The sequence below is a fragment of the Musa acuminata genome, chromosome BXJ2-7, assembly GCF_036884655.1.
Source record: "Musa acuminata AAA Group cultivar baxijiao chromosome BXJ2-7, Cavendish_Baxijiao_AAA, whole genome shotgun sequence".
In the NCBI taxonomy this organism is placed as follows: Eukaryota; Viridiplantae; Streptophyta; class Magnoliopsida; order Zingiberales; family Musaceae; genus Musa; species Musa acuminata.
Genome location: NC_088344.1, coordinates 1,654,890 through 1,677,510, shown reverse-complemented (window position 1 = coordinate 1,677,510; position 22,621 = coordinate 1,654,890). Strand labels below are relative to the sequence as shown.

The following is a 22,621-nucleotide window of genomic DNA, read 5'->3' as shown; positions in this document are numbered from 1 at the left end:
ATATTTGTTTCTAAGTCTTCTTGTATTTTTTATAATTCTTTCCTAAAATTTCGTATGACTCATGATTTTAATTTTTTTATAATTTGAATAATTTTATAAGTCATCCTTATTTTTTATAAACTAGCATAATTTTTTTTTTCATTCATCAAATATCCTTTAGAATCTCATGATTTTGTTAAATAAGTTAGTTAATCAAACTACTTATTTATCTCCTAAACATTTTAAAATCTCAATAGCGATTCACAGGCCAACACTCTTAATTATTTTTATCTTCTTTAATACATATTTTATTTTATTAAATAATCTATAAAATTATTTTCATTGTTTCTTAATCTCATTATCATTAATAAGTTTTTTTTATTTTCGTTTTTAACGTATATAATGTTATATAAATCCTTATACTATCTTTTCCTAGTTTTAACAATTCGATATATATATTTGTTTTACCATTTTTAATACCTAATTTATTATTAAAATTATCATAATTTTTATATCTTGTCATACTAATCATTTTTAGTCTCTTTTTTAGATTATTTATATCTTTTGAACTTTTTATTTTTATAATTTTATCAATAATTAAAATATGATCTCTTAGTAAAAATTATTTTTTGAACTTCCTCGTACCATTATTAACTCTCTCTTAAAGTTACACCTTTACCTTTTAGTTTTGTAAAGAATTTTCTTTGTTAAGTTCCTAATCTTATTAGTTATCGTAGTCTAAATAATATTAATATTATCCTCATCTAAGTCTCAAGTTGTCTTCCTTTCTATCATATTTTTAAAAGTGCTTGTATTATCATCTTTAAAATTTCACTATTTATTCTTAGTAATTTTTTTTACTATCTTTTTCTTTTTTTTTCATTTTCTATAGTAAATATCTAATACTATCAACCTACATTAATTTGTCAAACTTTCACCAGGAATAAGTTTAATTATGATATAGGATAATTTCTCTAGAAAATCTCTTGTTTTTACTTTTTCTCAATTTTTTTATTTATTCTCGTAGAGCACTTTTTATTATCTAAAGGATGAAATTACTCTTAGTTTATGTTCCATCGGTTGTCGCCTTCATTCCTTGCAGTTGCTCGTTGCCTTTGCCTTGTCGTCCCTATTGCGAGGCTTTGTGTGCCTTCGCATGCCATTTGCATCGTCGCCCATCGTCCATGTGTTCCTCGTTGTGATCCTCGCTTGTTTGTCGCTCGTCACCCCTCGAGCCATGCATGTCCTCCATCTCGTCACTTGAAGCTAACTTCTTGATAGCTATATAATTACCAACAACAATGACAACGAGGGTGCACAGGTAAAAACGATGACTAGGGCATGTCGACGAGGATGGTGAGTAGGGCAAAGACGTGGTGATAGTGGAGAAAGATGGCACAAGACACGAGGGCGATGGAACCTTATGACAAAACAGAGATAGGAGATAATTTCATCTTATAAGTTTGTCTTTTATAGTATTTACTTAAATATCTACTTGTGTCTCTTTTTTTTGTTCTCCCAATTAAAAATTTTCTTTTCGCCATACTTACTATGCTGCCACATCCAACACATATGCTTACTAGAAATTAGTACCCCAAAAAAACCAAAAAAGAGGTCTCATGACACGATTGAAAGCAAACGAGGACAGGCATCGCCTCCTGGGTATGAATTGGCTGCATCCACCGGAAGATTACGGAAGCTCAACGAGCACAGTGCAATCGAGGATGATCGATAAACTAGTAATAAAGTAGCGAGCTGCCATTAAGCAAGTCTAATCCCTCGGTTATCTTATGAAATGAGCTGAGCAACAATCACGCAGGTGCACCATCTTCGAGGTCAACAAAGCTTCCCGTTGACTTCGTACACGGTAAAAGCAATTAGTATCGGGAGACGCGATCCGGGCGGCGAACGTTGCTTGGGATCCAGATTTCTTTTCCATCAGGAAAAAAGAATTGCCGTGACCGATCGGTGCAGTAACCATTGGCACATGACTTCCTTCGGAATGCGGTCCTCTAGCTGTAACCAAGATTGCATTTGACTTATACTTTGGATTTGACTAACTTTACGTGAGTGCTGCTGCAAAGGAGATGGAAGCAGTCTTTGTAAGTCAAATATTTGTGGTGTACACAAACAATATCGATCCATACAAGTAAATCAAATTATTTGTATATATGGATATGCATGCGATTCCAAAAGGTGCTGAAGTGAATATAATTTCATATCATCGTGTTCGAATCCACTTGGACACAAAAAACAAAGAGTATTACCGGATCCACTTCCACCCTTCGGAACGTGGAGGGTCGTGCCGACTGTATTGGGAGAAGGAGTTTGAACGTTAGAAAAGACCACAGTCGGTGGGCATTTATTGTGAGCTGCGTGTTTTAGAGAGGAGCGTAATGGATGTAGAAAAAGAGACCAAAAGAAGTCGAAAAATGAACTCATTACATTTATTACTATCTAACTTTTTTAGATTTAAAAAAATTTTACTAAAATTTTTATAATTATAAAAGTAAAAAAAATCTAATTTCATTTATCGTAACATTATCGGTTTTATCGATAAAAATATGAAGAAAAAAAAATAAAAAAATTAATTTTAACATTTCAATTAGTGGTGTCGGACGATGATGTTGTTAGGGGTCGTGGGTGGCTATTATGGATGAGGAGAATAACGACGAGAGATAAATGTCGCTCTATATCTGTATCTACATCGACGACTCTTTCATCGCTCGGGTAACTACATTGATATTGACGTAGATGTAGAACGACAAAAGAACCGCTCATGTGATTGTTGTGGATAAGGAGAGCAATGGCAAGATATGAGGGTCGCTCAACGTTGATGCAGTTGCCGAGCAGTAAAAAGGCTACCGATGTAGATATCGAGCGGTCCTTTAGTCGATTGGCAACTATATCAACATCGATGTAGATGCAAAGCGGCCCTTATCTCTCGTCATCACTTTTCTCGTCTATAATATCCACTAGCAATCCCTAGCGACGTTGTCATCCGCCACTACCGCCATCATCCATCACTGTTGACTAAAATATTAAAATTATATTTTTATCTTTTATTTTTATATTTCTGTTGATAAAACATACGACATTTAAGTAAATAGAGATAGATATTTTATTTGTTCTTAGCTCCCGGATGAGAGAAAACAGACGCTACGTGTCACCAAAGACTGGTGTTTTACGTTACAAGTATTGGAGAAAATCCTCCGAATTTTTGTTCTGCTTCTCCTTCTCTCTCAGTCACTCTTTCTTGGGATTTATAGGATTGGCAAATGCACAATTACAGGATTAGTATTCTATTACTAGCATTCAATTACTGCTCTCCGTTCCAGAAAATGTTGTGCAGCATATGGAGCGTGCATGGGAAATGTATGAACCACGCGGAAGGCAGGGAAAGCCTTCCTTTTATGAGTGACCAAAAGGAATTAATGAGCGAAGGTGGGAAGGTGACGGAAGTCAACTACGTTTGCCAAACACCATCATCATCCTTTTATGTCCTTCGCCGCTCCTATCCCTCTTCTCATTCTTTCACTTCGTGGAACTCGCCGACCCACCCTCGATCCCCTCCTCTTCTGCTTCCTCCTTCCCCTACCTGCGGCCTTCGGGAGGTCAACTACTCCAATCCAATCCGGGAGGCGGGAGCTATGGAGGACGGGAAGAGTTTGTCGGCGGTGTCGAACGTGGGTGCGTGGGCGATGAACGTCGTCAGCTCCGTGGGAATCATCATGGCCAACAAGCACCTCTTGTCCGCCAACGATTACGCCTTCACCTTCGGTCCGTAGCGTACTGCAACTCTCTCTCTCTCTCTCTCTCTCCCTCTCTCTCTAGAGTTCGTTCCTTCCTGGCTCAGGGAGAGGATTATACTTGCCACTTTGCCTTGTCGAGGTCACTATCCATCCTTGCTCCATGTCTTCTAACTTTGCCTTATGTGACTCCCAGCGACAACTCTGACCGGATTCCACTTTGCCGTGACTGCACTTGCTGGCCTGGTGTCGAATGCCACCGGGTTTTCTGCATCGAAGCATGTCCCACTGTGGGAGCTCCTGTGGTTTTCGCTTGTCGCCAACCTCTCCATCACCGGCATGAACTTGAGCCTAATGCTCAACTCCGTCGGCTTCTATCAGGTGCTGTTCAATCTCAACTTCTTCTGAAAAGAATGAATCACAAGTTTTGCTTGTCATGCTAACTAAACATCGCCTCTATCCGAGCCTTAGATCTCAAAGCTGAGCATGATTCCCGTGGTTTGTGTCATGGAGTGGATCCTCCATGGCAAGCAGTATTCGAAAGAAGTAAAGATGGCCGTGGTTGTAGTCGTCGTTGGGGTTGGGGTTTGCACAGTGACAGACGTCAAGGTTAACGCCAAAGGCTTCTTCTGTGCTTGCGCAGCAGTCGTATCGTCTTCCTTCCAACAAATTGTGAGTTTTTAGTCTCAAGTTTCGATCACTCTATTCCACCGATATTGCTTGCAAATGTCCTCATGGATTTCGAGTAATTATCATTTTAGTGTTAAGCGGTGAGATTTATAAGGTTAATTAAAACATCAATCTTTTGGTGTTGAACTTACGGTTGCATTTCTTTGTGTGCAGTCAATTGGGTCATTGCAGAAGAAGTACGCAATAGGTTCCTTCGAGCTGCTGAGCAAGACAGCCCCCATGCAAGCTCTTTCCCTCGTATCTCTTGGACCCATCATAGATTACTGCCTCAACGGCAAATCCATACTCAAGTATGAGTTTTCTCCTGGTGCAATCGTAAGTTCTTCCCTCCAACCTTTCCCATTCCGTGTTCTTCCGTAGGTCAAAGGGCAAAACCTAATATTAACCTGACGCTGATCGCCATGCAGATCTTCATACTCCTCTCTTGTCTACTTGCTGTGTTCTGCAACATCAGCCAGTATCTCTGCATCGGTCGCTTCTCAGCAGTGTCCTTCCAGGTTCTCGGCCACATGAAGACAGTCTGCGTGCTTATACTTGGTTGGCTGCTGTTTGATTCAGAATTGACTCTAAACAACATAATGGGAATGGCGATCGCTGTCATCGGGATGGTCGTCTATAGTTGGGCTGTGGAATCGGAAAAGCAAGCTAAGGCTAAGTTTCTATCCAAAACCAGTTTGACCGAAGAGGACATCCGCCTTCTCAAGGACGCTGTCGAAAACGCTTCGGTGAAGGATGTGGAGCTCGGTGAGACGAAGGCGTAACTGTGGATTAGCATTTGATGAAGGAGCTGTATAGCTAGCTTTATGTAGCTCATAAGCGAGGGAGCTTTTAGAACATACATTGCCGATTCATTTCATAGTTCATGGTTGGGAAGGGTTTGACATTTCTGTTGTTCTTGAGTAAACATTTCTGAATCTTTGATGGAAATACATTTATTGCTGCTATAGATTTGCCAGAGACCATTTCATATTACAATCTCATTTGCTACTGAATGGAGTCTCTCATTCATCCAGGTGGAGACACAATTGTTTATAAGACCTATCATCCGCCTCGAGAATCAACAATTAAAGACAAGTCCTTAAAATTTTAATTTATTTTTGGCAGGAGTAATTTGTTATCCAAAAGTCACCAAAATAAAGTTCCCAGAAGCCAGATTAAATAATAACCTGAATTAAAAGTTGCGCCAAATATCATCAACGCATACAGCCAGGCTTCAAGTGTTTGATAACAAAGGCAGTGAAACGATCATGCCATGGAAGAGAAGAGCCTCCTATGAAGTCTGAGATGCGATGTATCATTACAATTTATTTTCCTGAACAAGTACATCGATATTATGATTGAACATTTACTACTACCGTGTTCTTAATCATGCTGTATCATTAGAAATAGCTAAAATACACATTTCCTGAGAAAGGCAAAACAGAATCAACTAAAAAGTATTCGATGAACCTTCTTTATGTTCGTGGGTCAGGCCGGGCCTGCCTTATTGAGATGAATCAATATACATGACTGCAACAATACACGAACAACGTCTACCCACAAAAACTAATAAAAAACCAGAGTTGCATCTGCTTATCTTGCGCAAACATACTACACATGACTATACCAACCTACCGATTCCATGATCGGAAGTTTTGGTAGACGGAGTAGAGGATATTAGGGAGAAAAAAATTGTAGCACACCTTCTATCTACAATCGAGAAAGCAGGATCCATGTACCCGTGGAAGACTTAAAAAGGTCCTGTTACTACCTGTGCCTGCCAATGACAACAAATAAGCTGGATTTTGAATACTGACCGATCTGGTGCTTAGTTGCAGTCCAACCCACACTCCTCCAAGAGCGGCCCATCTGACTTTGCCAAGAACGGATCAATCCGCACCCACAGCAGAGAGAAAATTGATGCGAGGAGGATGGACCACACAATGACAATTGTAGGTGTCCGGTTCTGTCGACCAACAAGACCTTTGAGGAAAGGATACAGGTGGACGATCACCCAGAAGGAGAAAAAGAGTTTCCCGAACAGAGGTCCCCATGATTCATATCCGTTGTTTATTGCGTTAGAGACACCAGCTACTACACCAATGAAGTTCACAATAAGCAAAGTTGTAGGAGGGATGAGCAGCGTGGTCCATTTGAATGTGTACAACTCGGAGAACTCTTCATCGTCACCAGCCTTCGTCGTCACAGTGAAGTTGGTGTCTATACCTGCAAGGACCTTTAAAAGCCCCTGAAACACAGCAAACAGATGCGAGGAAACACCACCAATAACCCAAAACTGTTCATTTCTCCACCAGTCATCAATGCCGACACCACTCCATCTCATTTCCAGAATGCTCGTGGCAAAGATACAGATGAAAAGCGACAGGAACCAAAGACTTGCTACGTTGCTAAGCTGCAGTTTAAAGCACAAGTCATTGTTAGCATTAATAATTTCTAAGAACAATCCAATTGGAAATAAGAATGCAATCGTACCTCTGGGGTAATAAATTTTCCAGTGAGCAAGCAAACAGCAGGCAACGTGCAGTAGGCCAAAAGAGGAATTGATGTCCAAGGATAAACAGTGGCATTAATGTATGACATCCGTTCCAACCATTTCAGCCCACTTCCATATCCATACCAGAGAGGGCAGTGTTTGCTCAAGAAAATTTCCACGGACCCAAGAGCCCACCTAAGAACCTGGTGAAGACGATCTGAGAGATTGAGAGGTGCAGAACCTTTGAATGCAGGCCTTGTCGGTACACAATATATGGATCTCCACCCGTGGCAATGCATTTTGAATCCTGTCAATATATCTTCTGTGACTGAACCATAGATCCATCCAATCTGTGATGAAAACGAAGCAAATTAGGAAGATAGCTAAAATGCTATATAAAAGATATCAAGACAAAATAATTACCTCTTTTCCCCATTCTGTCTTGTCTTCATAGCCACAGCTAATAACATGGATAGCTTCCTTTAAAAGAGATGCTGGAGTAGCACCTTTTGGTGTTCCACCATTCTCAAGGAGAGTAGATGCGACAAAAACAGGAGACTGTCCAAATCTCTTTTCTAACTTCTCTTCAGACATCAGATGTGGCTTTTCACTCCCGTTTCCTGTCAATTAGTTAAAAGGCTAGCACATTGAGACATTATGGATGACACAAAAACAGGAACAACTATTAACTTATTTCTGACAGCTATATAATTATGCCTTCTATCAACTAGTGTTGCCTAAAAGGGAGTAATGGATATATTTTAGGTTTAAACCACATGACAGATAAAGGTGAAAGCACTTAAAAAATGCATAATTGACAATAGAGTGGCCTATCTCACTGTGTCTATTTTACAAAAAGGTATCAAGTTACAAACAGAATGAAAATCCAGATGAGTATTTAAGCACTGTGGACCTCTTAAGATGATGTACACACACCTATCTAAGAATTACACTGATGCTAAATGGAGTCATGTCCTATCTTGATGATCATGATCATATTGTTACTAGAACTATAAGAAAAGAACAAGAAGCACCAGAAGGTCGTCAAACTCTACGTGGAAGTATGGCCTTAGTCGGTAAATTTGAATCATAGTCTAAAATAACATGTAGTAATTGACCAACTAAAGGCATGTACTTACCTTGCTTTCCTTCTTCAATGGACTCCAGTGCAAATTCTGGTGCTTCATTATCACCTCTCTTGGAACTATTCTTTTTCTTTTCCTGCTTAGCTTTTGCTGTTTTCTTCTTCCTCGTGCCAGAACAACAGCACGCACAACAGCACCACTTAGGCCAACAATTGCAAGTCCTAGTTGGTGGCTTCTTTGACTTCGGAGCACTATATCCATAGAGCGCCTGTCTTCTGAAAGCACATCCAGTGCCCACATAAATGGGTCCTTGAATTCCATCCAAACCTTTCATATTGATCTGCATCATGTTTTGTTTTGCTTCTCTAAGCATACCAGGTACATGAACTTAAAAGCGAAGAAAATGTGCAAAGGACATTCAAAAGTGAAACTAAAGAATGTGAATCACATGTGACATGGAGATACTTACATCAAAAAACACAATGTTTCGATTAGCATAGCGATCATGTCGATCAATACCGTCGAACCTCTGCGGGAACTGCACATAGCACACTTTCTTTCCTACAAGTGGATCCATCATGAAGCACATTGCCTCTCGTATAGCCTTGCTATTATTGAAGTAGTGGTCACAATCCACATTCAACAAGTAAGGTGCATTTGTAAGTACAGCAGAGACTCTAACCTGACAAAAGCAATAGAACCAAATGGGTAAATCTAAAGCTACTGTTACACTAAGGCAAGAAAATCAATCCAAGTGACAGTTTGTTACCAAAGCATTCATAGCACCAGCCTTTTTGTGATGGTTGAAACCTGGCCTCTTTTCTCTAGAGACATAAACCAAGCGTGGCAGTTCATTTCCTTCCACATCATGCCCACCACTTTGACCCAAAAAGACCTAAAAATTTACAATAGCAACAAAACTATCAATTGAATTGGCAAAAAAAAAAAAAGAAGCAGCAGCTTGATACGACTGCAGCAAATAAAAATTTAGAATAGATACCTAAAATGTTATCATTGGTGGTGATGTACCTAACTCACTCACGGTATATGTAAGTAAAAATTTACCTGAATCATCCCTGGATGATCACGGACATTGTTTCCAGGCCAGAGTGTTCCATCTTGCATGGTCCATCCTTCTTCTGGTACCTTTTGTGCTTTTGAAACTAATGCATTTATTCGTACCTTGAATTCCTCATATTCTCTCTGCAAACAACATCAGATTCCAGAGAATTATTTATATGCAAATTTTGTCAATTAAAATATACACAGAGTCCTCTCTGCAAACTATGTCAAGTTCATAGAATTGTTTATATGCATATTTATTCAATGAAAATAGATGTAGTCTTTCATACCTTCATTGCTCTCCTTTCTTTAACAAATGAAGGATGGACCTTATCCTTTAAATAGTCCATCTTTTGCTGAAAATACCATTCTGGTGCACGGGGCTCAACATTGAATTTCTTACAAAAAGGAACCCATTTCTTTGCAAATTCAGATGTTTCTGATAATGCTTCAAATGTTAACATCGCAGCACCATCATCAGAAACATAGCAAGAAACTTTTTCAACAGGGTAATCCACAGCAAGAATTGAGAGAACAGTGTTTGCAGTGATCAAAGGTGGTTCCTTCATAGGATCAACTGTACTCACGTATATGTCTATCGGAGATAGTTGAGAAGGCTGCCCTTCTTTTTCATATCTAGAAAGAATGAATAATTAGGCAAATGTCGAGTAAATTATTCAAGTTAAACAAAAAATTTGATAATGACAACTTCAGCTACCTTAATGACAATCTGTCGAGATAAGTTTCCCTTTCAATTGGAAGCCACTTGGGAAACTGATCTAGAATCCATGACATAGCAAACCAGATTTCGCAAATGACGGATATGAGCCACAATGGATATGCATCAACTGCAGGGTTCATGATCCGATAATGGAAGAAAAATCCAACAACTACCAGACGAATTATGATGATCATTCTGTATGGGTTTATTTGGCTGGAAGATATTGGCAGCTTTCTTGACAATGGTTGTCGTGCTTCATCCATTCTACAGAAAACAAATTGAACAATTAATCTTACAAAGAAACCAAATGTGATTACCTCTCAAACATGACAACTTATTTGGCTTAACGAATAAGAACATGAAATACAAGAAGGTGGCAATATCTGATATAACCTTTTGTGCTGATGCAAAAACAATATATCAGAAATAAATATTTCCCTTTTAATCAACCAGCCTAATACAATTGATAGTTGAACATGAAAGAACTTCCCAAGGCTTTTTCCCTAATGACTTCACTTGAAACGCAGTTGTAAATAACCCATAATCATTTTGTAACCATCCAGAGAAAACAACCAAAAACTTTCATCTGGCAACAATTTTTTTACCCGGAGACTTTTCCTCTATCATATTGATGAAAGGAAGGAACCTCTAGATATTAGTTACACCGTTAATATTACTAATTGGTCAGTCCTAAATTCAACTTTTACATAAATTGAACCAAATTTTAGAACATTAAGGAATTTCAAAAAGAAAAAAGCCTGCATAGCAAATCATCAGAATCAACTATAAACATGAAAACGGAACTCATGGAACATGAAGAATTAAATTATTGAGAAATTCATAATGTACATCATCATGTCCAGAACCTTAGGTAAAGACAGTATTTGGTGCATAAGGTTGACACTATTTTGTCAAACAAAACATACGGAATACTGGAAAGTTTTTGCATGTTTTCATTTTATGTTGTTACGGTACAGCTTATCGAGTAACTAGTACTAGCAATTGCATACGAAAGATGGCGTCAAACTGACTAAGAACTATTACAAGATTATAACATAATAAAAGAAATAAATGAGAACAACCTGTGCAGTGTTAGACTCAATAACTAAAGTATATCACCATCGATGCTTATAAAATATGATTTTTCTCAAGATGCTCGATTTATCAAAAGACATGGAGCTTACAATGGTAAATCAGATTCATCACCATCATTATCCCAATCTCTACCACCACCATCATTCCTAGTCATGTGCATTTTCTCTTGCTTCTGCTTCCAATTCTCCATTCGTTCTTTCCATGCCACACTTCCATATCCATAAGCTGCAAGATCCTTGGAGGGGTCCATTGATCTAGGTTGCACTGCAAGGGAAGAGCTTTACATTAAATTTTTTCATGAACTAGAAAACCTGATGGATCAACGTTATAATTTCTCATCTTTAGACAAGTATTCCTAGTGGCAATGTAGAATTCTGGATACCTGGAAGAGCGGGGTCTGAAAAGGGAAGCGGATGGATCCTTTTCCCTCCGCCACCCATGAAAGAAGGGACGAGGGCATGCTGTTCGGGAGGAATATCATCAACCTGGAAGCAAAATTAACAGAACCATCAGACTGTGTTATTTTAGTGTGTGCAAAGTATTGACAGCAAGTTATGAGTTCAAGTACCATCTCGCCATTGGTGAGCAGAGGAACTTGAGGTGCATTATGAGCCATATTAGGCGCATTGATGTCACCCCATCTACCATAGCTCATATGGCCCTGCAGCATAGCATCAGCCATGTACTGTGACTCCTGCTTGTGTCCCCCACCAAAGTTGAACTCATTCTCAAGATCATCTACGCCATCCTCTTCGTCATCGCCAGCCACACGAGGACACCCTACATGAGAGGATTAGAAATTCAACAATGTGACACAAGAAGGATACAAGGCCAGAGAGATCTATGACAAGAGAATCAGAAGGGAAGAAATTATACAAAGGTTTATTGCAAGAAGCATGCTAGACTGATCTACTACATGGGTTTACCATAAAAAAAAGAATATCAGGTAGAATGAATGACTTACATTTTTTTTGCATGATTTCCATCTCTATGTATGCACACAAGGAATCATATTTTTTATTAGTACCAAACTAACATAAAATTCATCATAAATTGATCATTATTATCTGATTGATTAAAATATAATTTGATTATTTTTGTCTGAGATTGTGGAGTTGGGAATTTGTTTCTCTTCGATATTGTGTAATTTCATACCAGAATGAATATAAAATAGAGACATATACAGCAGCACTACAAGAAGGACCGAGGACTAGAGAGATTTCTTGCCAAGGAAATATAGGCGTTTTTTTATGATCAATATTATACCAATTACGAAGTGAACCAAGTCTTAAGAGGAGGTCCAAAACAGCAGAAGATCTGTATGCATCGACTATGACCATGGAAACAAAATCCTCCGCAACAGATCTACAAGAATTGAAGCAGGGAGGAGTTAGTGAGGGCGTCGTGTTTGAGGTTTTTACCCTTGAGCCGTTTAAACCTGGTCTTGCACTGGGGGCAAACCTGGTTGCCCTCCCGGCGCTCGTACTCGTAGCAAGTCCTGCAAATGGGGAAGGCGCACTCGTTGCAGGCGACGAAGAGATCCCCATCGACGGTGAGGCCGACGTCATCACCGCAGATCTGGCAGATTTGCCCGCTCAGCTGCTGGAGCGGCTTTGGCTGCAAGCAAGATCAAGTCAAAAACCTCCACACCCAACAGTAAAAGGGAATGCAAACTGAAACTTCCCCCCCAACTTGTTAACTAATAGCTGACAGGAAAGGAAGAAGAAATACCGCCGATTCTCCATCGCGGCGGATGACGACGAGCTCGTTCCGGTTGTGAGAGCCGGCGACCAGACCAGCACTCGCCTCCATCCCTTGTCCGCGGCGGGTGAGGCTCTATCTTGACAGATCCGAAGAATCAACTCCACTCTCGGGATAGGAATGGGGAAGCAGAAGCGATCCCTCCTCCCTCGCCTCTCGATCTGTGGAATGGAGGGGGGGGAGGACAGTCAGCCCCTCTCTCTCTCTCTCTCTCTCTCTCTCTGTCTCTCTCTCTCTCGCTCGCTCTCCTTTTTCTCGCTCGGGGGTCGTCTACCTCAACCTGCCCTCTTCATCCCAATCCCTCTTATTATTCCTTCCTTCTCACTAACAACGCATCCATTTTTTTCACCGTCACTTCTTTTGTCGGTTGGTTAAGTAAAAGATAGAGAGAAAAAAAATGAGGCGATCACCGAAGAGTGGTTAATCAATAAACGTGAAAGATCAACGAGAAACACAGTGTGGACAGCGACATCAGAGCTGTCTGTGAAGAGGGAGAGGACTTCGACCACATGCATCTTATTGTATTATTTTACGCGCAGGTCCGACGCACACAGCCCCTCCCGTTCTGCCACTCCTTTTTATTTTCGGAGAGTTGGCGTCGTTTTGGCGTTTTATTTATATTTTAAGGCGTCCGCCGACACTGCCAACTGCGCCAGAAAGAACATTAGCCGCGCTTACAGCTAAGAAAGCGATGTGAGCCTGTGAGGCGAGGATTTTGAGCGCACCTAAGGAAGAGTGCCGAAGAATTTTGATTTAACTATCTAATTTTCTCGATTATTTGCAATTTTGATTCAAGTAAGATATTAGAAATAGGTTCAACATAAATCTAAAGAAAATCCCAAGAAAATTAAACTTACCTACAGCACTGATGGATGAGGAAGAGACGCGTACGCCATTAGATCGGTCTTCCTTCTCTCCGACAGCACCGCACGGACACCGTCACGAGCAAGTCCGCGCCAGAAGAGCATCAGGCTGCTGAGCATCACGATTAATGGACAGGAATACAAGAAAGATACGCATAATACGAATCGTATATCAACGAGTTAATCGACGATTTCGATCATCTAAACCCAACCATTAGCCGCTCAGATGAGTCGTCGCTGCACCTTCTCCTCTTGATTGGTGACATCAGAGGCCTCTATTTCTTCCCAGTGGTGAATTAATTGGGCGAGTTGGACATCGTAACTGACAATAATTGAGCCCGGTTTAGTGTCGGCCATGCTGCCTCTCTCTCTCTCTCTCTCTCCCTTCCATCATTGACGTCTCAACAACCAGGCACACACGCGGTGGGCCGGAGGCCAGCTCATCGTAAGACCACGCGGCACCGATTTGGTGGGGCGAAAGGACCGGTGATGTGCTATTGCGATTTGCTAATTGGCTACGTGGGTCGAACCGACACTTTGAGCCGAGTGGTTTTACCAAAAGAGCGTGGTTGGTGGCGCGTCGCGTGGGGGCCATCTACGGAAGCATCACTGCAGGCGACGAATAAACAACATCCTTAAACAATGCAAGTCAGTAAAATGTGGCAATGAAGAAGGAACGTTCGTTCACTGTCGACCATCACATCGATCATATTTAAAGAAATTTACGTCGGTATAATACATTCGCACTTATTGTTTCTTTTCTCAACTTGACTTGACTTGCCGGCTTGTGAGGACCACAACGGCTGTGAATGCATAGAGAACTGCAGCAGATCCGACAATTGCTCCCACGATAGGTTTTGTGATGGCTTATGTTATCAGGGAATAAACAAAGAAAAATATCTACGACAATATCGAGAGTAATTTCCAGTAATAAAATGTGAGTCTGATATTTTTTGTTTTTCTCGACCTCCTCTTTCAGTTCTTTCTATTATTATATTATATTATGTTAACAAAAAATAAGTAATATAAATAAACTGATTTTATAGATCTTTTTAAATGAGTATGACTCAATTTAGATGAGTGTAACCCACTCTAAAACTGATCATTTCATCTCAGATGTGTTCTTTCCACTAATATCAACATATATTGAAGAGTATTCTTTTCGAAGATACTAAAAAAATAAAAAAAATTAACAAAATTTCATTTCAATAAGAATAAAAAAATGTGTAACCATACATATGAATCGTAAAAAAAAAAAAATATCCAGAATTATCCTTAAGCTAATTTAGAAGAATTTTAGACCCCAAATATATTATTTTTGAATGATATTCGGTAGTGTGAAAATTCAATATAATTGAGATCTCAAAGTGAATTTTTGACCAAAGGACTGTTTCAAGCCATCCTTTAAAGATATCTTAGTGTATCTTTTGGAGAAAAAGATATAAAATCAAAATATTATTTATGAATCTAAAAAAAAAAGAAGATACAAATCAATGTAAACACCAATATGTCATAAAAAATTAAAAAACTAACTACGATAATCCTCACGACATTTTGTAAGATTTCTGTGTTTTTAGAATGATATGATATGAGATAATATTAATTATACTGTTTTTGAATATTGTGCATTTGTTGCATTGACTATGTTGAAATAATAAAATCTTCTTGATAAGGTAACTATATTCAGTAAAATGTACTTCCGACATACCATTTAGGCCAAACCTCTGCTTGAAAGCTCATCCACTAAGTACCATTGCCATTCTGGAAATTTTAAGAAGAAGAATCTCATTTATTCTTGTAAAACAAAGAACACATATAGCAGATATAATCTCACCTGTTGTATTTATAATCATAAGAATTCTCTTCAGCTGGAATCCTTAGAAAAAAATGAACAAAACATAATGCTCCTCGTCTTTTTGTCCTAAATGTTGGAGATTGTTGATTCTGCACAGGGCAGCACCTTGATAACTCGTATACTTGGTGCCCATGGAGTAATCATTCTCTGGCTTCCCTTGTTAGCTTCACCATCTTAGTGAAGTTCTCCTGTTGGATGAATTGACAAAAGGCACGACTATTTCGTCCATCTTACACTATATAATCCATCACCTAATTGCAGTAGCATGATCATGACACTACTTTCCCAGTTACTAATGACCACCTCAATCATTCACCAGCTAGTCAACTCTGGAGAAATATTTTGGTGCAAATTACAAATGAGCAGAACAAAGTCACCAAGTATTAATCTTATCTGCTGCTCTTTTAGGACCATTACCAGTAATCACCACATGAGCAAGCTCCATCCTGGAAATGGTGAAACCGAACAGGGTCCCTTATTATGATGGTCATGTCCTCAGACTTAGCAACGAGCTTAGCAAAGGTGTGACAGTCACCACATATCCTTAGGTTCTTCATTATCCTGATCGGCTTACTTCTGGTTGAGTTCAACACTCCAAATGCAATTGCTAGCTTCTCACTGTGGTACCGTAGTGATTCTTCCTTCTGCTCTTTTCCTACATCATGCAACACAAAATCTGTGTCCGGCACGTATCCTATATTGGCTATTCTACTGATCAAACGGCTCAATTCTTTCTCAATGCCATCTGCTTGTGGGTGTGACATGTCCCCAACGATGAAGACATGGATCTTTTTGCCCACTTCAATCCAGCTGCGACCTGGCTCCTTCCTCACCCGACGGTCTCTCATGGATTTCCTCACCTGTTCCACCTCATTCCATCGGTGAGAATCAGCATAAATGTTGGATAAGAGTATATATGCCCCTTCATCATCTGGTTGTAATCTAAGAATCTCCTTAGCTGCATGTGCTGCTAAATTTGCATTCTTGTGAACTCTGCAAGCTCCAAGAAGTGTTCTCCAGATGACTGTATCAGGTTCAAAATTCATATCCTGGATAAACTTGAGAGCTTCCTCGAGCTTCCCAGCTCTCCCAAGTAGATCGACAATGCAACCATAGTGCTCTCTTCCTGGCTGTATATCGAAGAGTTTCTTCATAGACCTGAAGTAGTACCACCCATCTTCCACAAGACCAGCATGGCTACAGGCAAACAAAACTCCCACAATGGTGATATAGTTTGGTTTAGGACCCAAAATCTTCATGGACTCGAAAAGCTTCAATGCGTCACTGCTTCTTCCATTCTGTGCCAAGCCTGAGATCATCGTGCTCCATGAGATCACATCCCTCTCTGACATCCTCTGGAACACGGCATCTGCGTCCTCCAAGCTCCCACACTTGCAGTACATATCTAGCAGCGCATTGTTCAAAATCAAATCCCTCTCATGCTTGAGCACATGGACATGAACTTGCCTTCCCATCTCGAGTAGCACCATTCCGGTGCAAGCTCTCAAAACACTGGCCAATGTGCCTTGGTTTGCCAAGAAGCCCGCCCTCTTCATCTGGGCAAATAGATTGATAGCCTTGTATCCATCTCCGCCCTGCGCAAAGCCACCGATAATGGAATTCCAAACCACCAAGTCGCGTGTCGCCATCTCCTTAAAAACCCGATATCCGTAGTCCAGATCACCAAATTTCGAGTAGACATCAATGAGAGAGCTCCTGACGAAGACATCCGATTCCAAACCATACTTAACAATGCAACAATGAACCGACCAGAGGGACGCCAATGTTTGGCAGGCCCGGAGAACAGCTGAGAAAGTGTACATATTGGGAGCCACCCCTTCCCTTTGCATAGAGATCAGAAGCCTTAAGGCTTCTTCATTCCGCTTGAGATTCGTCATCACGGAGATCATGGTAGTCCAGGACACTACATTTCTCTCAACCATTCTATCGAACAGCTGTCGTGCCTCGTCTACGAGGCCAAATTTCGTGTACATGCTCATCAAAGTGTTCGAGAGGAACAGCTCAGGGTGGTCACCGTCCGAAGAGAGGTGGCGGTGGACGAGCCGGCCTTCGTCGACGGCATTGTTCCTGATGCAGAGCTTGATGAGGTTTGAGTAGGAGATGGGGTCGGCGCGAAGGCCGTGAACCTCGAGGAAACCCATGGCAGCGATGGCGTCGGAGAAGGCGCCTCGGTGGCATAGGCTGGCGAAGGTTTCGACGAATGGGTGCGGCGGAGAGGAGTTCGGGAGCGGAAACGAAGAGGCGGGAAGGAGGAGAGCGGCGACGGAGCGGTAGGAAGTAGGAGGGAGACAAGGCCGGAGAGGTTTCGATGGTATGCATCCGGAGAAGGCTTTCATGTAACGCTGAGAGGCGTGAATTGATCTCAAGAGCAACGAACTGTATTGTGAGTGTGCATATTTACGATCTTGGATCATCGAACTCCTGTAAATAATGTGGGGTATTTTTTTTTTTTGAAAAGTATCTCTATTTTTAGAATTTTCAAACAGTATTTTTTTACATAATAGCTAAAATAATTTCTTTTTTCCTGTAACTATATTATAATATTTTTAATAATATCAAAAAAATATTGTGACACAGCATTCTAGCGTGTTTATAATAATTTAATATTACAGTGTTTTCAACAACACTACAAAAATATTACAATATAATATTTTTAATAATAAAATAAAATTATTATAATATAGTATTAAAAATATAATATTATTTTTAATATTATTAAAAATATTAAAAAAATTATATGAGGATATTTTTAGATATTAGGTAAAAAAATATTATTTAGAAATCAGAAAATAGTGAATTTTGTCGAGAAAAAATTTAATTTTTTTTCGTCGTCCTATAAGCCTAATAGAGCCACATAATGGGCCTCAATTTGGGCCCAAGTTTGTTGCGTCCAACAACCATGTGTGAGACCCAAACCGTAAGCCAGCCAGCCAGCCTATAAATAACCAAGCATTCGCCATCATTTGCCCCTTGCTTCCCCTCGTTAGGAAACCCTAGCCACGCACCAGCCGTTACCCTCTTCCTCCGTCGTAGCCGTGGGCGATCTCTTTGTTCGCCATGGGTGAAGGCTTCCTGTGACCAGCCAAAGCAAAGTTAATCCCACTTATCAATGATGGAGTGTGGCTTTCTTCACGCCCCAGGAATACACGCCTTTACCCCGACCGCCCCCCTCTTCTCTCTTTGGATTTCGTTTGATCTGTGTTTTCTTCTTCTACTAGATCTTTAGCTACTTTCACCGTTTAGAAATGCAATATTTCGTGATGTGTTTCCCCCAATTTTCTCTCTCTTAATTTTGCTACCGATCATAAGTCAGGTGTCGGCCGGAGAAATCCAATGGCCGACACAGTTACATGCTCGGGAGATGGACGGTGCCCTTCGTTACACGTGCGGCTTTTTCTTTTGGTGCTGTCTCGTGTTCCATTGGGGTTCCATATCTTATCACATTTGCTTGCATAGTTGGATTTCCTCGGTAGCTTTCTTAGAATACAAGAGCATTAAGTTTTGGTAGACAGGCTCGGTGGCATTTTAGGCTAAACACACATTAAGTTTTGGGAGATGGCAGTATCTTCGTTCTTTGTTTTTGATATTGTTTGCAATCATATAAAACACTGCAACTAATCACCTTATATGGTAAAGCTTGTTTCCATCATTTGAACCAAATGTCTCTTTGAATAACTATATCAAACAAGTCGTTTATGAGCCTTCATCTGGTTTATCAATTTTATTAGGGTATTTTATTCGAAAATCTCTGTTATTTGTTTTTCACTGATGTCGTCCCATGTAATTCGACGTTTTTTTTGTATTTCTACAAAAAATCCCTCCAGTTTTATTACATTTTTTTAATTTTAATAATGTATTATTATAAAATTATTAAACAAATATACACAATGATACTAATTATATTAGAATTATTTTGAGTAATTTATCAAAAAAAGTCTTTAACGATCTTTTACGAGATTATATTTTCATATTTAATTTTTATCAAGGGTTATTTTTTTAAAATTTGATCAAAATGTCCTTAATAAAATCATAAAAAGATGATCGACTTTGACTAAGTATGATTTGGATTTTTAATATTTAATTAGTTTTTTTGGAATGAATTATGTTCAATTAAACCTTAAATTGTTCAATTTAGGTCTAAATTTGCCTTTCGATTTCTTTCAAAATCCCTTTGTCTCTTTCACCTCCATTTCACTTTCTCCTCTCACATCGTCGCCTCCTCTCCCTCCCTTTCGTCTTCTCCCACCTCACATTCGCCTCTTCTTACTTTACCTTTATCACCTTCTCATCCTCTTACTTCTATCGCCTCTTCAACGTTTCACTCCGTCGTCTTCTCCCTTCTCATTGGCTTTCTTTATCTTCTCCTTAGCTTCTTCCTCTCATTCTACCTTCGTCTCCTCCGCCCACTCCATATTTGCTTCATCCTCTTCCTCAGGGTGGAGTGGGAGGAGGATGAAGCCATAGGAGAGAGGGAGAAGGAAACTAATGGCGTGGGGGAGTAGACGTCGGATTGAGAGAACCTAATGGGTAGGCGAGGAGATAGCTAAGTGGGAGGAGGAAGCGCTATTGGTGGAGTTGGAGGAGGTGACGGAGTGGGAGAACTAATACGGAGGGAGGAGATGGTGAGTTGTTAGAAGGTATATGACTCGATTCGATTGGAGAACTACTAATACGGAGGGAGGAGGCGGATCCGACTTGAATTGATTTGATATTTTTTTATTTAATAATGAGTGTTTTGTTGGAATTTTTGATAGTTGAGATGTTTTGTAAGAACTTTTGAAATAGAAAAGTTTTTTTAATTTATCCGTAATTATATGATTTTATTTTTATTTTAATTTATAAAGAATTATATTAATAAAAAAATAAATCCATCGAATTATTGTTTTAACATTAGAAGCAATTTTAATTCGTTTCTTTTAGTAAAACTCATTGTGAGAAAACTTATTAAAATAAATTATAATTATGATTATCTATTGGATTAAGATTCATTTTAGTCCTTATAATTTATTTAAATTTAAAATAATTTTTATATTTTAAAAAATATAGCATATAAATTTTGTAAGTTTGAGTTAAAAGATATTAAAGTATAATTGTGTATGTTGATTTATAATAAATTATTATAATAATAATATATATAATTTATTTTTTAAAAAAAATTAAAATTATCATCAATAGTAAGAGTTGGTATTGTCGTAAAAGTGATATCAACAACAACACGGAGTCCTTGCCTGATAAGGTGTCAGACTTATGTAATCTCTCTTACTGATTATGAGCTCAGGACCTTTTGATTTTGCCCCCAAGTGGATGCAAATTGATTATTCCGTAGTCCGACATTAGGCATTAGGCATGTAGTGATCTCTTAATATTTTTTTTCCTTCTAGACATTTTTTCGTCATTATGGTCTCTCACTTGGTCATCTTTTAGCTCACACATTATGTTTATGATGTGATGGTCCAATTTTTCCTCATTTGTGCTTCTTCTTCGGTCTCTTTTATTTTTGTCTTTATCTTTTCATCATTTGTTGCTACAATCTTTGTTGTTCTTTTTTCTCAAAATAAATTTTTTTTTAAATTTAAATTATATATGTTATTATATTATTAATTTATTATGAATCAGTATATCACATAAATCAATTTTAATATTTATTATCTCAGACTATATATATATATATATATAGGGATCATCTACCTTACACTCACTTGGACATCCTTCGTGACTTTCCTCTATTGGCAACTTTAGTGAAGAAGCCCAACACTATCACAAGTGATATATATGTGCTGCATGATTGGGTATTAAAATCCAATTCCTTTTGCGTGATGTCTCCCTTTACATGATCAAGCACCAATATTGAAACCGTAAAAAAAAGAACCCGTCTTTTTCATCACTAGGTGTATGATGATCGACCGAGTCACCCCCAACAAATCTCCTTCCCTTTGCCTTGAAGCTTGTTCATGTTGCCAACCATTGTAACCATAGTGGAAGTGCATGCAAGGAAACAACGAACTCTGACCCCACTAGAGAAGTCGGGGTTAAGATTTCTCCCACGACCAAATGATGGCCGACCGGAGTCACCAACAATCCTTAACTTTCTCAATCTTGTATCATTTAGTAGGGACTTTGTTTAGCAACAAGAAGAAAGATAAGGTAGAATAAAGGATGCTGGTCTTCGTCTAGAAAGTGACTATGATGAATGCTTTGTTAGATGAAGCGAATAGGATGATGAGTCACTTGAAGTAAAATAGGATAATAATTGAGTTTCACGTGTCAAGTTCCGATTATCCAATAAATATTGATCATGTCATCAATAAATGGCTATTAGAAATTAAGGAAACAAAATAACTTGTTTTGGAACAAGTCCTGGACTATCTCGAATTGATCAGATGTAGTAGAATTAATCATCAGCCATGTCGTGAGCTGGAACACAAGCCAGATCATGTAGAGCTTTGAGAACAAAGTCATAGCCATGCTTGATGTGTGTCTCAATCATTTGAAAAATCCCCTTACTCTCGCTGAGGACTTTCTAGGTTGTCATGTTGGCAAACTAATTACATGTTGACTTAGCCATTTGTAGTTGTCCTAGTTAAACCAATGCATTCATTATGATTTCTTCTAGTTGGATTAACAACTAAGAAATGGGATAGTGTTGTATAAAGTACAAGAAGTTGACTTGATGCTTCTTAACATTGACAACTTAGCTTAGTAGAAGTCAGTAAATTTCCTGAAGAAAAGAAACTTGAAACTAGATACTGAAAACTGCAAAACTTTGCATAAAAATACTGATCAGAAATGTAGTTCTGGGGTAGATTACTAATTAATGGTCCAACATATTGTTTGAATCTTTAATTCACTTGATTAGGAACAGCATTGCAATTTAAGTGATCACTTTATCTTCCAATTAAAGAAATCCTAAGATCACTGGATGATCTTCTTTGTTGATGCACCTACTCGTAAGGACCTTTTTTTTTTTCGTGTACTAAATACCCTTGTGACCAACCTATCATCCCACTCCAGTCTTAGAAAGCAGTAGTATCCTGTCACATTGCTCCATGTAATGTGTACCAAAATTTATGTCTACCACCTTACCAAAGGAACCTTCTTTTGTACTATTAGTTAAGTCCTCTCTCTCTCTCTCTTATATTTAGATTATCTTAATGCCAACCCTACCAAAGAAGAGAAATTAACAAATAGTATAACAAAAGTGGAGATCACCCAATTTCCGGCTGAAATCCAGGGATGTAATATGCTTTACAAAGGTTGATTCAAGCAA

The 22,621-nt window shown here is 39.0% G+C and overlaps 3 protein-coding genes across 3 annotated transcripts; 1 reads left to right on the top strand and 2 right to left on the bottom strand.

The window, feature by feature from the left end:
- The first annotated feature begins 3,413 nt into the window (after nt 1–3,413).
- Nucleotides 3,414–5,390, top strand: LOC103990870 (UDP-rhamnose/UDP-galactose transporter 3). Its single transcript, XM_009410157.3, has 5 exons — nt 3,414–3,759; nt 3,925–4,109; nt 4,200–4,400; nt 4,572–4,733; nt 4,826–5,390. The coding sequence occupies exons 1-5, from the start codon at nt 3,414–3,416 to the stop codon at nt 5,177–5,179; spliced, it is 1,248 nt and encodes a 415-aa protein (XP_009408432.2). The 3' UTR covers nt 5,180–5,390.
- A 453-nt stretch (nt 5,391–5,843) lies between these two features.
- On the bottom strand, nt 5,844–12,905 carry LOC135616554 (probable cellulose synthase A catalytic subunit 5 [UDP-forming]). Its single transcript, XM_065115857.1, has 14 exons — nt 12,586–12,905; nt 12,276–12,471; nt 11,423–11,634; nt 11,237–11,339; nt 10,944–11,118; nt 9,757–10,023; nt 9,329–9,674; nt 9,042–9,179; nt 8,746–8,871; nt 8,446–8,658; nt 8,031–8,316; nt 7,315–7,511; nt 6,891–7,241; nt 5,844–6,810 (listed from the first exon to the last, which is right to left on the bottom strand). The coding sequence occupies exons 1-14, from the start codon at nt 12,664–12,666 to the stop codon at nt 6,226–6,228; spliced, it is 3,276 nt and encodes a 1,091-aa protein (XP_064971929.1). The 5' UTR covers nt 12,667–12,905; the 3' UTR covers nt 5,844–6,225.
- A 2,758-nt stretch (nt 12,906–15,663) lies between these two features.
- LOC135616555 (pentatricopeptide repeat-containing protein At2g03880, mitochondrial-like) lies at nt 15,664–17,728 on the bottom strand. Its single transcript, XM_065115858.1, has one exon. It carries the CDS (start codon nt 17,688–17,690, stop codon nt 15,747–15,749), a length of 1,944 nt encoding a protein of 647 aa, XP_064971930.1. The 5' UTR covers nt 17,691–17,728; the 3' UTR covers nt 15,664–15,746.
- Between the last annotated feature and the right edge of the window lie 4,893 nt (nt 17,729–22,621).

Excerpts from the sequence above, each read along its gene's own strand:
- LOC135616554 (XM_065115857.1), bottom strand. The coding sequence starts at position 12,666 with ATGGAGGCGAGTGCTGGTCTGGTCGCCGGCTCTCACAACCGGAACGAG. Across the intron at positions 11,635-12,275 it reads CAGGTTTAAACGGCTCAAGG|GGTGTCCTCGTGTGGCTGGC; the intron begins GTAAAAACCTCA and ends CCTCTCATGTAG. Across the intron at positions 8,872-9,041 it reads ATCATCCAGGGATGATTCAG|GTCTTTTTGGGTCAAAGTGG; the intron begins GTAAATTTTTAC and ends GTAAATTTTTAG.
- LOC103990870 (XM_009410157.3), top strand. The coding sequence starts at position 3,414 with ATGAGCGAAGGTGGGAAGGTGACGGAAGTCAACTACGTTTGCCAAACA. Across the intron at positions 4,110-4,199 it reads ACTCCGTCGGCTTCTATCAG|ATCTCAAAGCTGAGCATGAT; the intron begins GTGCTGTTCAAT and ends TCCGAGCCTTAG. Across the intron at positions 4,401-4,571 it reads CGTCTTCCTTCCAACAAATT|TCAATTGGGTCATTGCAGAA; the intron begins GTGAGTTTTTAG and ends CTTTGTGTGCAG.
- LOC135616555 (XM_065115858.1), bottom strand. The coding sequence starts at position 17,690 with ATGAAAGCCTTCTCCGGATGCATACCATCGAAACCTCTCCGGCCTTGT.